The 16,222-nt window shown below is 53.3% G+C and overlaps 1 protein-coding gene across 21 annotated transcripts in view; it reads left to right on the forward strand.

Moving 5' to 3' along the window:
- Positions 1-16,222, forward strand: part of MROH1 (maestro heat like repeat family member 1) — a 65,757-nt gene that overhangs the window by 23,323 nt on the left and 26,212 nt on the right. For 20 of the 21 annotated variants that reach the window (XM_073893373.1, XM_073893384.1, XM_073893385.1 and 17 more), the window contains 6 exons: positions 340-491; positions 1,037-1,177; positions 1,733-1,825; positions 5,151-5,229; positions 5,751-5,864; positions 14,186-14,259. In XM_073893373.1, coding sequence (XP_073749474.1) covers positions 340-491; positions 1,037-1,177; positions 1,733-1,825; positions 5,151-5,229; positions 5,751-5,864; positions 14,186-14,259 — 653 coding nt within the window. Of the gene's footprint in view, positions 1-339; positions 492-998; positions 1,178-1,732; positions 1,826-5,150; positions 5,230-5,750; positions 5,865-14,185; positions 14,260-16,222 lie in introns of those variants that run through there. The other variant, XM_073893391.1, reaches the window with a different exon arrangement.

The following is a 16,222-nucleotide window of genomic DNA, read 5'->3' on the forward strand; positions in this document are numbered from 1 at the left end:
GGGAGCCCCGTGCGGGACTCGATCCCGGGACTCCAGGATCATGACCTGAGCCGAAGGCAGTCGCTTCACCAACTGAGCCACCCAGGAGCCCGCCACGATCATATCTTAAGTAGTTATATCTGCAAAGATCCTCTTTCCAAAAAAGGTCGCCTTGTGAGGTTCTGGGAAGGACGTGGGTGTGGGGGACGCCGTTCACCCCAGTATAGTCGTGGAGTCACACGCTTGGCCCCAGTGCTCGGGAGGGTGTCTTGCAGGTGGTGGGGGTGCCGGGAGGGGCAGCGAAGCGCACATGGTGTGATCAGCGGTAACCAGTGATGTCACCCCTCACCCCTGGGATAGTTCTGCAGCACTTCAGCGAGAGCACTCTGGAGTACCTGGCCAACCTGGACCAAGCCCCAGACCCCACGGTCAGGAAGGACACCTTTGCCACGGACATCTTCAGTGCCTACGACATCCTCTTTAACCACTGGCTGCAGAGCCGCGAAGCCAAGGTACCGTTCTTCAGTGTGTTGGGAACCTGTGGCCTCCCCTTGCTGGCTGCTCTCTCCCGCCCCCACGGGGTCCTGGTCTGCTTCCATGGCCTGAGCCTCTCCCACGGTGCTGCAGGCTTTGGGGGAGGGGATGCCATGGAGGGGTAGAGCCAACTGCCCACACAGGCTTCCCAGTCCTGTCCATGCCCCACCCCCTGGCTCAGGGGGTGCGGGTTTCGTCAGGGAGTGACGGTGCCCTGTGCAAGGTCCCTAGAGAATATGGCTTGTTTTCTGCCTTCCTCCCCACTCTGCCTGGAGGCTCCTGCATTGCTGGGGGGTGGGGTGGGGGTGGGGGTTTCTTTTACGGCCTCCCTGGCCTGGCTGCTGTCCAGACCCTGGCCGTGGTCACTCTGACCTCTCTGCCTTTGGACCCCTTTCAGAACCCCTAGTCATGTGATAATGTGGGTTTCCTCACTTCTGGCCTTGGGTTCTTGGTGAATGGGCCTTTTGCCTTTCCACTTGGGTCAGTGGTTTGGACCTGAGCACCATGGTGCTCTTGCTCTCAGCTCCGGCTTGCTGTGGTGGAGGCCCTGGGGCCCATGAGCCACCTGCTGCCTAGCGAGAAGCTGGAGGAGCAGCTCCCCAAGCTCCTGCCTGGAGTCCTGGCCCTCTACAAGAAGCACGCCGAGACCTTCCACGTGTCCAAGGTGCGCACCTGCCCACTGTGGCCTGTGCAGAGCTCTGTCCACTGACTGGCCCCCACCTGGCTCAGATGGGAGGGTGTAGGCACCTGGGAAGGGCCGCTCAGAGAGTGCTGTTAGATTCAGTGGTGGGTGGGGCCTGGTCATATTTCTCCTCGACGCCCTGCCCTGCCCAGGCGTCCTTTACCTTGTCTGTGCCCTCTGTCCTGAGACTTGCCCTCCTCTCTTAATTCTTGACTTGGAGGTAGGGCTCCCTTATTGAGCCCTGAGGTGGGGTCTTTGCGGCCAGGAGGCGGGGCTGGGGGCTTGAAGTAGGACCGATGGCCCCTTTCCTCTGTGTCTTTTTTTTTTTAAAGATTTTATTTATTTACTTGAGAGAGAGTGAAAGAGAGAGAGAGAGCATGAGAGGGGGGAGGGTCCGAGGGAGAAGCAGACTCCCCGCCGAGCAGGGAGCCCGATGCGGGACTCGATCCCTGGGACCCCAGGATCATGACCTGAGCCGAAGGCAGTCGCCCAACCAACTGAGCCACCCAGGCGCCCTCTCCTCTGTGTCTTGAGCAGAGCCTGGGCCAGATCCTTGAGGCTGCGGTGAGCGTGGGCAGCCGCACACTGGAAGCCCAGCTGGACTCACTCCTGGCCGCTCTGCATACTCAGGTAGGATGCTCAGGGGATGGGAATGGGGGGGTGCCTTGTGGCAGGGCAGGCTGGGGCTCCACGGGTAGGGTGCAGGGGGGCATACTGGGGGTGGGGCGCTGGGGACACGCTGGGGACAGGGCCGGTATGATGGGGCAGGTCCTGGTGCCACCCATCTCCAGGTCTTGGGTGCAGATGCCTGCTGAGGTTTGCAGGGAGCAAGAATGGGGTGGGCTGTCCAGCCTAGCGGTTCTGAAGTTGGAAGGTTCCCTGCGTGGTGGGTGTGGCCCCTGGGATGAAGCTCCTCCCCTTGGCAGGAGTGGGCAGCCTTCAGGACAGAGAGGCCTTGGATGGCCTCGGGGCATCTGCACTGGCTGTGGGCCCCAGGAAGGCTACAAGGGGAGGGGTCCTGAAAAATACTGGAGATGGGCTTCAGGGGGCCCATGAGCTGTGCAGCCCCCCCCAGGTCAGAGGAGATGTGTGGAGGTCACAGGAGCACAGAGGCAGGTGGGTGGAGTGGCAGGGAGCGAGGCCTGTTCATGGACTGTCTGAGAGAAGAGGGGCATAAAACGAGAGATGGGGGGGGGATGTGGGTCTCCTTCCTGCTCCCACAGCAGCTGGAACGCAGGCCTGGCCTCACATGGTCCTCCTAGCCAGGGCATGGGGAGCGCTGCCCTAGAGAGATTGAACAAAGCTATTGAACTTGAAAAATGGTGAAATGGATAGATTCCTAAAAAAATAAAAATGTCAAACTTGGCAGGAGAAGAAAGAGAACTCAACTAAACCAACAAACAAGTGGAGATAGTCTTCCAAGACCTTCTTCCTTCCTTCCTTCCAACACACACAGGGCCCACATGGCTCTAAGGTTGAGTTCTACCCAACTTCTAATTTCCGTCCCGTACACGTGGGTTTGGAGACCAGGCAAAGATTCAGAGCTGCCTGATGGAGTAAAGTCAGTGTCGTCCAGGGGAGACTAAGTCTGTAGTTTGAGGTGCACATTCAAGCTAACGGATCCCGCGCTCTACTCCCAAAACAGGAGGGACCGAGAAGCTGTCAGGATGCTCCCTCTCAGAAAGAGATTAGGGAAGAGTGTCTGGAACCTCAGTTGAGGAAGAAAAAGCTTCTGATGACTTTCAACAACTATCATTAAAAGTCTTAGCAATAGGGGAGGAACTTCTTGAACTCGTTAGAGTTCATGCACCACACCCCCAGCATACCTCCTCTTGAGTGGGACTCACGTGCATTCCCTTAGGGTCAGAGCAGGAAAGCCCACTCAGTGGGGCCCGGAGACGTGAGGCTTTGTGGACCGTCGCCTGGCCTCCCCGCCCTGTCCCTGCCCCTGCTTTGCTTCTCCCTGTGGCACTCACCACCTTTTAACGTACTCGACACCTGCCTGCCTGTTGCTCGCCTCTCCGCAGCTGCATTGTAGACCGCGTGAGGTTGGGGTGTCGTCTGTTTTCACTGCCGTGTCTCGGCACCTGGTGCAGTACCTGCCACTCGTAAGCACTCAGTATTTGTTTTAGGGAGGAGTGAGTCCCTCATCTGGAGATCCACTCATGTACAGACAGAATCAGCACACAGACATTAGAACACGTAATAAACTCAGCAAGCTTACCAGTTGCAAGAGCAACTTACCAGACGACAGCAGTTTCCTCCACCGGTACCGATGGAGCGGCCAGGTGGGCAGCACCCAAAACATGCCATTTACAGTAGCAGCAGAAACGTCTCATGAAATGCCCCAGAACTAAGCTCACCAAGAGTGTCTGAGATCCCTACGGAGAACAGCTCCGAAACCGTAACAGTGAGAAACGAGACTGCAGCTCAGTATCGTGTACTCAGCAGGAGGGCGGGAGGAGTGGAGATGCGGGTCATGGAGCCAAGAAGTGGGCGCGATGCGGTTTTCTCTTGCCCCACAACTGCCCGTCCGTGTCTCCTGTTGTTCTGCTGGGTTTTCGTTTCCCATACTGACCAGCCTTCCGTCCTGTGTGTCATTCCTGCCCCTGCTTTGTCCTTTGCCGTGCGGCTCTGTTCGTGATATTCTCTGCCACCAAAATTATCTAATGTTTCCATCATTGTGATCCATCTTTTATGTTTTGGCATAGGTTTTGTTATATTTAGAAAAGCTTTTTGAATTCTGCAAACTGTTTTTCAGAGCCTCCTATTACCTAATACACTTTTATTGTTTAATCCACCTGGAACTTAGTTTAGGGAAACCGTGAGTGAGCATCCAACTTTTTCTGCTCTCCAGACGACCGCCCATTTCCATTAGTTATCTCCTGCCGTGTAGCCAGTGATTCTGGAACAGGGTACCTTTATGAGGCAGCCGTGGGTTGCTCTGCGGCCACTGTGCAGGATCCGTCCCGGCTCAGCCGAGTGGTTCTGGCTCGGGGTCTCACGTGGCGACAGTCTGAGGGCTCGGCTGAGGCTGGGGTCTGCTTCCGCCAGAGTGCCCTCGTGGGGCTGCTGGCTGGAGGCCTTGGTTCCTTGCCACGGGGCTGCTTGCACGTCCTCACAACTTGGCAGTTGGCCTCCCCCAGAGGGAGAGCCCACTGCGCTGCATTTCGTGACCAGATGAGGTCTTTACAGTGGGAAGAGCAAGGAACTCCCTGGGAACCTGGGGCCAGTGCCTGCCCCTCGCCTGCTTCCCACAGCTCTCCACGTGTGCCAGCAGGGTCCAGCCTGGGGCAGAGCCTGTGGATCTGGGGACTCACTCTGTACTGTTGGTCACCTCTTCTGCTGTACTCAGGAATTAACATTGAGCGTTTTGCACAGAGGCCCTGCTGGTGTCCTTTGCCTTGACCCTGACCCTGGGCGTTGCGGGGACGGGACTGGGATGCCACCTCAGAGCTCAGCCCCGGGTGACTGGGGGGCTTCCATGTCGCCCGCTGAGGTGCCGTGGACCCTAGAGCCACATCTGCCAACAGCTTCAGCTTTTACTTTAACCAATGTAACTTTTTTTTTTTTTTACAATTTTGAATGAATAAGCACTAGGTGTTCGGTTTCCTAGTGCTTTCTATATCCTGGAGATTAGTGGTCTCCAGCCTGTGCCCAAAGCACGTGTGACCCTGTCCTGGCTGTGGTGGGAAGGGGCCAGGCCTCGGTTCCCTGGAGACACGAGGACCAGCCGCCTGTCTGCTGGCCCCTCCCCCGACCACGAGGGCGGAGGCTCAGGCCCCCGAACCAGCCCCACCCCAAGGAAGTGCTAGAGGCAGAAACCGCGAAGCCTGGGCAGTCTCTCCGGGCCGTGGATGTAGGAGCATGTGTCCTCCCCTCCAGGCTGGTGGGGCCCTTGGGAGGCAGCAGCATTCCCCCTGTGACTCGTGTCCATCCTCTGTCCCTGGAGCAGATCTGCGTGCCCGTGGAGTCATCCAGCCCCCTGGTGGTGAGCAACCAAAAGGAGGTGCTACGCTGCTTCACCGTGCTGGGTAAGCAGGCTGTGGCCTCTCCCGCAGGGCCCTCTGTGGACATGCTGTCTGCTCACCGTGGGGCCCGTGGATCGCTTGTGTGCAGGTTGGCAGCTTTGGTCAGGGGTTGGAGCTGAGGAGGTTTCTTTGTCTGCCTGTCCCTGGGCCTGTGTGTAGCTCCAGAGCCTCACCGCAGAGGCCTGGCCAGGCTGCAGCCCCTGGTGTCCATCCTCCCCAGCCCCTGGGGTTTGCACACACCAACGTCAAGCAGGGAGCAGATGATTACAAATACATTTTTTGTTTTTTTGTTTTGTTTTTGTTTTTTTAAATATTTATTTGAGAGAGAGAGAGACACAGCGAGAGAGGGAACACAAGCAGGGGGAGCGGGAGAGGGAGAAGCAGGCTTCCCGTGGAGCAGGGAGCCCAATGTGGGGCTCGATCCCAGGACCCCGGGATCATGACCTGAGCTGAAGGCAGACGCCCAACGACTGAGCCCCCCAGGCACCCCCACAAATACGTTTTGGATGTTGCTTGCCCTGCAGCTTGCTGTGCCCCTGACCGCTTACTGGCCTTCCTGCTGCCCAAACTCGATACCAGCAACGAGAGGACCCGCGTGGGCACCCTGCAGGTGGTGCGGCATGTCATCAACTCGGCCGGTGAGTGTCCAGCGGTGGCAGGGCAAGGCCTGAAAAAGGCAGACACTGTCCATCTTGCAGGTGAAAGGAACATCTTGCTCTGATTCTTTTTTTTTTTTTTTAAGATTTTATTTATTTGAGAGAGAGAGAGCATGAGTGAGCACAAGTGGGGAGGAGGGACAAGCAGATTCCCCGCTGAGCAGGGAGCCTGACGCAGGGCTCGATCCCACGACCCTGAGATCACGACCTGAGCCAAAACTAAGAGTTGGACGCTCAACCGACTGAGACCCCAGGCACCCCTTGCTTGAAATCTTTTCTTCTTCTTTTTTTTTTAGATTTTATTTATTTATTCACGAGAGACAGAGAGAGGTGGAGGCAGAGGGAGAAGCAGGCTCCCCACTGAGCAGGGAGCCCGATGTAGGACTCAATCCCAGGACCCTGAGATCATGATCTGAGCCGAAGGCAGACGCTTAACAACTGACCCACCCAGGCGTCCCCCTTGCTTGAATTCTTAAAAAAAATTTTCCCTACTTTCTATCTTGTAAAATTCCAAACTTTTTGAAAAATACCTTTCTGCCCGCCATAGACATTCTTAGACATTCGCCTTTGATGGGTGGTTGCAGATGCTGGGCTGCTGCGCCCCTTCCGGGCCAGGCGCTCCCTGCTCGCCCCCTGGCCTGATGGCTCGCATGTCCTAAGTCGTCTGTCACGGCTGTTCGAGAGACCTGTGTCTTAGGTGTGGGCTCCTGGGAAGGGTGCAGACCCGCTGTTCGGCAGAACACCCTTTGGTCTGCATGTGTCTCATGACTCCCTCAGTCAGATGGAAGGCTCCGGGCTTCTGCTTCTAGGACTCATTTAATCAGCAACAAGCTTGGACACGTGGCACACCCGAGTTTGCATTTTTTGATGAGTCTTGGTCAGTAAATAATGGCCATGGGCCATGGTCGGCCTGCAATCTGCAGCCTGCTTTTGGGCAGCCCGAGTTCTGAGTGGGTTTTCCATGTTACCAGGTTGTAAGAGCAAAGACGAGTGAGTGTACCAGGCCACACGTGGCACTTGAGGCCTAAGATAGTTTTTCATTGGCCCTTTATGGAACAAGTATGCTGACCCCTGTCCAGGGAGGCCCTGTGGGTTGGGGCTGAGTCACAAACAGTGCCTGTGGACACGAGGCATCTTACGGAATTGGGGGACGATGCCCCATGGGAAGGGGCCGGCAGCGCGCTGGCTCCCTGGGGAAGGGCTCCTCACACCCGGAGGGTGGTGGTGGTCACACAGAGGTGAAGTGTGCGCCCGCCCCGCCCTGGCAGCCCCTCCTCAGAGCCCGTTTCCCTGATGAGGAGGCTGAGGTGACTCAGCTAGTGGCCCTGGGAGCCGTGTGCCTGTATCAGAGACGCCCATGTGCAAGCAGAGGCTCTCCTCCTCAACTGCCCCATGGCTCGTCTGCTTTCAGGCTTGTCTTGTGCTCGCATAGGTCTTGTTTGTAGGTTCATTCTCCGTGCATTTACACACATGTACATGTGTATATGTAAGGAAGTAGACTTTCTATTTTTTAATTTCTTATGTCTTATATTCAGTTTATTTAAACAAAAAAAACCCAGTTCACCCATTTTTCCCACCCTCCACCCTCCATCTCTGGCAATCACCAGTCTGTTCTCTGTATCTATGAGCTCAGTTTTATAGATACAGATAGGTGATAGATTTTTTTTTTAGATTCCGTATGTAGGAGAGATCACACCATATTTGTCCTGCCATCTGAGTCTTGATCAGTCTTTTTTTTTTTACTTGAATGTTCTATCAATTTTATTTTTTTTATTTAAATTCAATTAACATTTAGCATATTATTGGTTTCAGGAGTAGAGTTCAGTGATCTATCAGTTGCATATAACACCCAGTGCTCATTACATCACGTGCCCTCCTTCATGCCCATCACCCAGTGACCCATTCCCCCCCACCCCCCTCCACTCTAGCAACTCTCAGTTTGGTTCCTGAGATTAAGAGTCTCTTACGGTTTGTCTCCCCCTCTGATTTCATCTTATTTTATTTTCCCTCCCTTCCCCTATGATCCTGTTTTGTTTCTTAATTTTGACATGAGTGAAATCATATAATTGTCTTTCTCTGATTGACTTATTTCGCTTAGCATAATACCCTCCAGTTCCGTCCATGTCAATGTAAATGGTAAGTATTCATCCTTTCTGATGGCTGAGTAATATTCCATTGTATATATGGACCACATCTTCTTTATCCATTCACCTGTTGAAGGGCATCTCGGCTCTTTCCACAGTTTGGCTATTGCGGACATTGCTGCTATGAACATTGGGGTGCATGTGCCCCATCGGATCCCTACATTTGTATCTTTGGGTAAATACCCAGGAGTGCAACTGCTGGGTCATATGGTAGCTCTATTTTCAACTGTTTGAGGAGCCTCCATACTGTTTTCCAGAGGGGCTGCACCAGCTTGCATTCCCACCAACAGTGTAGGAGGGTTCCCCTTTCTTCACAGCCCCGCCAACATCTGTCGTTTCCTGACTTGTTAATTTTAGCCATTCTGACTCGTGTGAGGTGGTATCTCATTGAGGTTTTGATTTGGATTTCCCTGATGCTGAGCGACGTTGAGCACTTTTTCATGTGTCTATTGGCCATTTGGATGTCTTCTTTGGAAAAATGTCTGTTCATGTCTTCTGCCCATTTCTCGATTGGATTATTTGTTCTTTGGGTGTTGAGTTTGATAAGTTCTTTATAGATTTTGGATACTAGCCCTTTATCTGAAATGTCATTTGCAAATATCTTCTTCCATTCTGTCGGTTGTCTTTTGGTTTTGTGGACTGTTTCTTTTGTTGTGCAAAAGCTTTTTATCTTGATGAAGTCCCAATAGTTCATTTTTGCCCTTGCTTCCCTTGCCTCTGGCGATGTTTCTAGGAAGAAGTTGCTGCGGCTGAGGTCGAAGAGGTTGCTGCCTGTGTTCTCCTCAAGGATTTTGATGGATTCCTGTCTCACGTTTAGGTCTTTCAACCATTTGGAGTCTATTTTTGTGTGTGGTGTAAGGAAATGGTCCAGTTTCGTTCTTCTGCATGTGGCTGTCCAGTTTTCCCAACACCATTTGTTGAAGAGGCTGTCTTTTTGCCATTGGACATTCTTTCCTGCTTTGTCGAAGATGAGTTGACCATAGAGTTGAGGGTCCATTTCTGGGCTCTCGATTCTGTTCCACTGATCTATGTGTCTGTTTTTGTGCCAGGACCATACTGTCTTGATGATGACAGCTTTGCAATAGAGCTGGAGGTCGGAATTGTGATGCTACCAGCTTTGGTTTTCTTTTTCAACATTCTTCTGGCTATTCGGGGTCTTTTCTGGTTCCATACAAATTTTAGGATTATTTGTTCCAGCTCTATGAAAAATGTGGATGGTATTTTGATAGGAATTGCATTGAATGTGTAGATTGCGCTAGGTAGCATAGACATTTTCACAATATTTGTTCTTCCAATCCATGAGCATGGAACGTTTTTCCATTTCCTTGTGTCTTCCTCAGTTTCTTTCATAAGCATTCAATAGTTTTCAGAGTACAGATCCTTTACCTCTTTGGTTAGATTTATTCCTATGTATTTTATGGTTTTCGGTGCAATTGTAAATGGGATCGACTCCTTAATTTCTCTCTCTTCTGTCTTGGTGGTGTTGTATAGAAATGCAACTGATTTCTGTGCATTGATTTTATATCCTGCTACTTGACTGAATTCCTGTATGAGTTCTAGCAGTTTTGGGGTGGAATCTTTTGTGTTTTCACATAGAGTATCATATCACCTGCAAAGAGTGAGAGTTTGACTTCCTCTTTGCCGATTCGGATGCCTTTGATTTCTTGTTGTTGTCTGATTGTTGTGGCTGGGACTTCTAGTACTTGTTGAATAGCAGTGGTGACAGTGGACATCCCTGCCGTGTTCCTGACCTTAGGGGGAAAGCTCTCAGTTTTTCCCCATTGAGAATGATATTTGCTGTGGGTTTTTCATAGATGGCTTTTATGATATTGAGCTATGTGCCCTCTATCGTGACACTGTGAAGAGTTTTAATCAAGAAAGGATGGTGTAGTTTGTCAAGGAAGTAAGAGTTTTTCTTACCAAATGACATAATTAAAAAACATGCTTTTTCCCTGTCTAGTACACCTTAGAGAATTAATGGTGTCGTCATGCATTATTATTATTATTATTTTTAAAGATTTTATTTATTTGTCAGAGAGAGAGAGAGAGAGCACAAGCAGGGAGAGCGGCAGAGGCAGAGGGAGAAGCAGGCTCCATTGAGCAGGGAGCCCGATGCGGGACTGGATCCCAGGACCCCGGGATCATGGCCTGAGTCGCATTATTATTATTATAAAGTGTAACACCTGTACAAAAAAGCACACGTGTTTACTTTTCAGCATAATGACTCCCTGCATATGCCCGTGAGGATTCGGCTCTGACCTGGAGCCCCCACCAGATTTCTGGCTTGTGGTGTAGATAGGACCTGAGCGTGTGAATTACTTTGTAACTGGCTTCTTTCCCTCAATATTCTGTGTGTGAAATTTATTCATGTAGTGCAGCTCAGTCACTTCCTTTCTGTGAAACATCCCAGTGAATTAAGCCATAGTCCATCTCTCCAGTGGTGATAAGTGGCCGTGTCCTGTGTTTTCTGTTATGATGCACCATGCTACCAGGAACACTTTTCCCGTGTATGTTCAGTTGAGCATATGCCTAGGGGTAGAGTTTCGGGGCATAATGTGTGTGTATGTTCAACTTTAGTTGGTAAAACCATTCTGTTCTACAAAGTTTGTACCCCACGCCTTATTATCACAACAGCATGTGAGCAACATTGCTTTGTGCCCTTGCCAACACCTGCAGTCTTTAACTTTGGCCATTTTGGTAGATGTGTGTCTTATCTCATTCTGGTTTTTTTTTTAATTAAGATTTATTTATTTTAGAGCACACACACAAGCAGGGGGAGGGGCAGCGGGAGCGGGAGAGAGAATCTCAAGCCGACTCTGCACTGTGCACGGAGCTGACACGGGGCTTGATCCCACGACACTGACATCACGACCTGAGCTGAAACCAAGAGTCAGATGCTTAACCGACTGAGCCACCCACGTGCCCCTCATTCTAGTTTTTATTTATTTTGTTTAAAATATTTTATTTATTTATTTGACAGAGAGAGACACAGTGAGAGAGGGAACACAAGCAGGGGGAGTGGGAGAGGGAGCAGCAGGCTTCCCGCGGAGCAGGGAGCCCGATGCGGGGCTCGATCCCAGGACCCTGGGGCCATGACCTGAGCCGGAGGCAGACGCTTAACGACTGAGCCACCCAGGTGCCCTTCTCCCGAGGTCTTGGCTGCATCGATGATCAGTGCCTGGGGCAGATTTGGTGCTGCTTTGATTGGTGATTTCTTTTTCTTTGAGTCATCGGAATACCTTGATGAAGAGATACTTCCCTCATGTACTGTGTGCTCACCCAGAGTTTATGGCTCCTGTAAAGAAGGCAGGATTGATCATTGATTCTTTGCTCTTTTTGTCAGTTTTCAAGAAAATAGACTGGTTCCCTATTACCCTCTAAATGTAACTTTCTTTTTTTTTTCCTTTTTTTTAAATCTTAAAGGCTCATATGGATGAGTAAGTTCTGTTGTATTTGCTTTTAAAAGACATTATTTGGGGAGGGGGTGGGGAAATAAAAGGCATTATTTTATGTCACATCTCAAAAGAAAAAGAATCCTAAGTGCTCATGGATTTTAACATATTTAATGGGTTGCAGTCATTGCCATTATCGAAGCTCAAATTGTATCATCTTCAGGCTGTGGGAGCCTCTTCAAGGTCTGAGTCCTTTGGCATGACCACTGTGGTCTTCGGCAGCTGGTGCTCTGGGCTCTTAGATATAGTTCTTGCCCCCGACCTGGAATTAGCCGTTTCTCCAAAAATCCCTGTTTCCTTAGTGAGAAACTGTCCTTAAAGACCGCCGTGTGGTGCGAGGGGTCCTCGTTACATGGTGGTGGTCGCCAGGCCTCTCAGGAGAGCGAGCTAGGAAATGCTGCACTCGATGGAGGGGCGAGTGTGGGCGGTTCACACTGACATTACCGACACACAGGCCTTGACTTTTACTCTTTTCTCTGGTTTCGTTTTCTTTAAAGTCCAGTAATTTTACTAGAATGTCCTGGTGTTGGTCATTGTGGGTCAACACCGTGGGGAGAGCAGGGAGCTTCATCTCCATGTGCCCCCCACCTGCTGCTGCCCCCACTGCAGCGGGCTCTGGGCTCAGCCACTGCAGGTGCCCTGGCTCGGGAGGCTCCTTCCCCTACACCCCGCCTGGCTGTCCCTTCTCTGCCTTAGGCTTTTAGCTCAGATGTGCCTCATTCAGAAGAGCCCCTGGACCCTGACCCCCACTCCACACTGGGTCCCCCATTGATGGTCTGCTTCTCTGCCTCTTGTCTGCACCTTTCATGACATTCATGCAGTGTGCGATGGTCTGATCATCTGCTTGTTGTAGGCCATGTCTGCCCTGCTCCGTGCTGCACGCTCAGCACGTCGTAGGGGCCCGACTCAAGGCTGGCCCCCACAGAAACCCCAGGAGCCAGTCGAAGCTACAGGTGGTGACACCAGGAGTCAAGTGCTGCCTGCCGTGTGACGGGAAGACGGGGGCGCTCTTGCATACTCGCTTGTTGTCCTGAGCCTCAGGGACGCGGGCTGGGTTGACGGCTATCCTCGGCCTGTGCCCCCACACCCCGGGCCCTAGTGGCCCCTCTTCCCTTTTCCTGGTGGACCCTGGTCACCACCTGTGCCAGTTTTTCTATTGTGTTGTTTGCATTCTTTGCTCTTTGTAACCGTTTCTTGGGAAATAGAAATACGAACGAAAGCTCACAGAGCACCCTGTGGTTGGCGGCATCTGTCAGTGCTGCTGCTTCACCCAGTAGGTTGTCTTCAGTGTCCTTTGGCTCACTTTTGTGCTGTGGCCAGCCCACAGCCTGGACCGCACCCGTCACTCCACCTTGCCATCCCGCATGGGCTGTCCTGGGCGTGGGTGCACTTGTGTGGACCCTCAGCTTTCCCAGCGATGCCCAGCTGTCTCCGCAGCGTGCCCAGGGCTCCAGCGCCTCTGAGTGTTCCCGCTGCTCTGCAGCCTTGCTTTCACGCGGCTTTGCCCCATCTTTGTCTTTGTCTTTGCCAATTGGGCAGCTGTCCCTGCACCTCCCTGGCTAGCAGGTGGCGGAGTCCGGCGGCCCTGCCTTCCTGTCGGCAGTGGGGGCTTGGTCAGGTCTCTTGTCCGGTTTTCTATCGATCTTTGTTTTTCTTATCAACTTGCTGGGATTCCCTTGTGCATTGAAACACAAGTCCTCTGGTTGTGTGTTATATTTCTCTTGTCCACCTTGGTGGCCACTTTCCTGGCCTCCTCATGCGCTCCTGAGTCTCGGCAGAATCCTTTGCCACCTTCCTGTGGCTCCTGCTCTGCTTTCCTACTGGGTGTTCATGAAGGGCCTTTGCAGCATCTTATCAGAGGGGCAGTTTGTCTCACAGTTGGTTCTAGAATCGTGTTTTCTCGGCTTGTGCATCTCCTGTTGTGGCCAGGAGCCCACACTGGCTTTCTCAGGGCCACCACAGGGCAGAGTGTGGGCGTGAACGATGGGCTCTGGGCTGTCAGGATGACCCTGTCCCATGTGGAATAAAAGTGCCATCCCTGGGGCGCCTGGTGGGCTCAGTCAGTGGAGCATGCTCCTCTTGATCTCAGGGTTGTGGGTCGAGCCCCATGTTGGCTGTAGAGGGGGCTTAAAAATAAAATCTTTAAAAATATAAATAAAGTGCCCCCCACTGTGTGCCTCAAAGGGTCCCTCAAAGAGTGCTATGGATACTCTTGTCTCTGTCCTCATTCCTGTTGGTCTCAGGGCCACTTCCTGACAGCTGCTCTTGGTCCCCACTTACCTATCAGGAGACAAAGGCTGACCCTGCTGGCTCTCGGGTGGGAGGGCTCCGTAGACCAGCAGCATCAGCACAGCTGGGAATGTGTGGAAAGTGTCCCTGTAGACCTGCTAACAGGCCTCCTGGGACTGGGGTGCTGTTGGAGGCCCCCCAAACCTGGCTCTGGCCGATTCAGGACACTCCCTTACCTGCTGCCTTAAATTACCTATCATCCAGCTTCTTTTTGGGCAAAATAATGTTATTTGGGAAAAAGGTCATTTGTCCCCTAGAGAAAAGTAGGTGGGCCTTCTTTAAGTGCCGTCCTCTCCCCCTGCTGTGGCCCAGGCTGTGGCCAGACCCTGGCGATGGGGCGTTGGGCCTCGTGGGGGTGGACGGGCCAGCCAGCCTTGGTCATAGTGGGGAGACTGAACTATCTGTTCATTTCTTGCAGCTTCTCAGATGGAAGTTAAGAAGCCCTTTATTCTGTCCTCCATGAGGCTTCCTCTTCTGGACACTAACACCAAGGTAGACGGTGGGGTCAGCCCGAGCTCTGCTGGGAGCAGCCGCAGGAGGCATGGCCGGGCTGGGGCTGGGAGTCCTCACTGACTCAGCCAGACCTAGACATCAGAGGGAGGATGCAGGTGTGGGTGCTGCTGAGCCATCAGCCAGGACTCCCCACATCTTACTCCTTATACAGTTAACCACGTATGAAGTGAGGCGGGGGTCCCCGAGACCCCATTGGGTCCGCTGATTCACTCGAAGGGCTCCCAGAACTCACGAGAGCTGTCGTGCTCACAGTTACGGTTTATCACAGGGAAAGGACCCAGACCGCCATCAGCCAGGGGAAGGGGCGCCCAGAGCAGGGCCCAGGAGGGTCCATACTGCCTCTCCCCATGGAGTCGCGGGCCCCGAAGTGACAGCACATATGAGTGTTGCCAGCCGGGGAAGCCCCCAGCCTCGGTGTCCAAGGTCTTTATCTGGTTCCCGTCACGCAGACCCGGTTGGCTGCCCGCGTGGCTGACCTCAGTCTCCAGCCCCTCCGGAGGCTGAGCTGATACCATGTGGCCCAGAGCCCCAGGGGAACAAGGACACTGGACTCAGGACGTCCCCGGGCTCAGTGGTGACCTCCCAGCAGCCGAGAACAGGGTTGACCCTTACTGACCCTTACTGGGGCCCCATAGGCAGGCAGACCTGCTTACCCACAGGTCGCAGCAGTGCCCCTGCCCGTCCCTGGGGGCTGTTCCAGACTTTGCACTCATCCCGGGCAGCCTGCTCTTTGGGACCTTCTGCGAGAGTTTCGAAAACTACTGAAATCGATCCCAAACCACTGAGGCCATGTCTGTTGCAAGGCCCCATGCACAGCCCCCAGAATCTCCTCCTTTTCGGTGCTGTTGCTCAGGAACACCCCTTTAAGGGCTCCCACCATGTGCCACAGACAATGCCAGTGGCCAGGCGCACTCAGCCTGATCATCCATTATGCGACCTCATTGCTCACCCCCCAGATCCCCTTCCCACAGTCATTGGGGTCATGTGTGTGATGGGGGATGGCATGGAGCTGTGAGTGGCCAAGGAGGCTGGGACAGTGATATTTGACCCAAGGTCCAAAGGAGAGAGGCCTTATGAGGAAGGATCCCAGGGTGGGGGGGCATTGGGCTTGGGTCTGTGCCTGTGGACTCGTGGGCTCGAGGAGAAGCAGGAGGGCCTGGGGGAGGCACTAGCTCTGAGGGTGGGGGTTTTCAGCCACAGTGACCTGTCTGTACCTTTGAGCCACCAGGCGGGGCCATTGAGTGGGGCTGGACAGCAGCCTCAGCTCCCAGGAGTGTTGGGGCAACCGCAGCTGATTCAGGGCCCTTGCGCTGAAGGGGGAGGTGGAGCCGGGATGATGGCACGTGAGAGGTGCCAACCCTGAGGAGCAGTGGTCCTGCAGCTCAGGGTGGGACAAGCACAGGGCAAAGGGGACAGCACGTTGGGAGCCAGAGGAGCAACAAGTCTCGTGCCCAGGGAAGGAGGGAGGTATGGGGGACAGGAGGAGAAGGGGCCTTCCACTGAGGCCCTGAGCACATCCACGGGCTGGCGAGGTGACCATACATGCAGCCGAGGGGATGTGAAGAAGGGGTGGGTGCAGGTACAGGTGCAGGTACAGGTGTAGATGGGGTGCGATGTAGGTGCAGGCACAGGTGCAGGCACAGGTACAGGTAGATGGGGAATGGGTGTAGGTACACACAGGTGCAGGCACAGTGCAGGTACAGGTGTAGATGGGGAGCGTGTGTAGGTGCAGGCACAGGTGTAGAAGGGGAATGGGTGTAGGTACACACAGGTGCAGGTACAGGTGTAGATGGGGTGCGGGTGTAGGTACACACAGCTGCAGGCACAGGTGCAGGTACAGGTATAGATGGGGAATGGGTGTAAGTACACGCAGGTGCAGGCACAGGTGTTGGGGAGCGGGTGTAGGTACACACAGGTGCAGGCACAGGTGCAGATACAGGCA

This window comes from Callorhinus ursinus, unplaced genomic scaffold, assembly GCF_003265705.2.
Source record: "Callorhinus ursinus isolate GAN/ISIS: 27379988/994484 unplaced genomic scaffold, GSC_fseal_2.0 scaffold5, whole genome shotgun sequence".
NCBI lineage: Eukaryota > Metazoa > Chordata > Mammalia > Carnivora > Otariidae > Callorhinus > Callorhinus ursinus.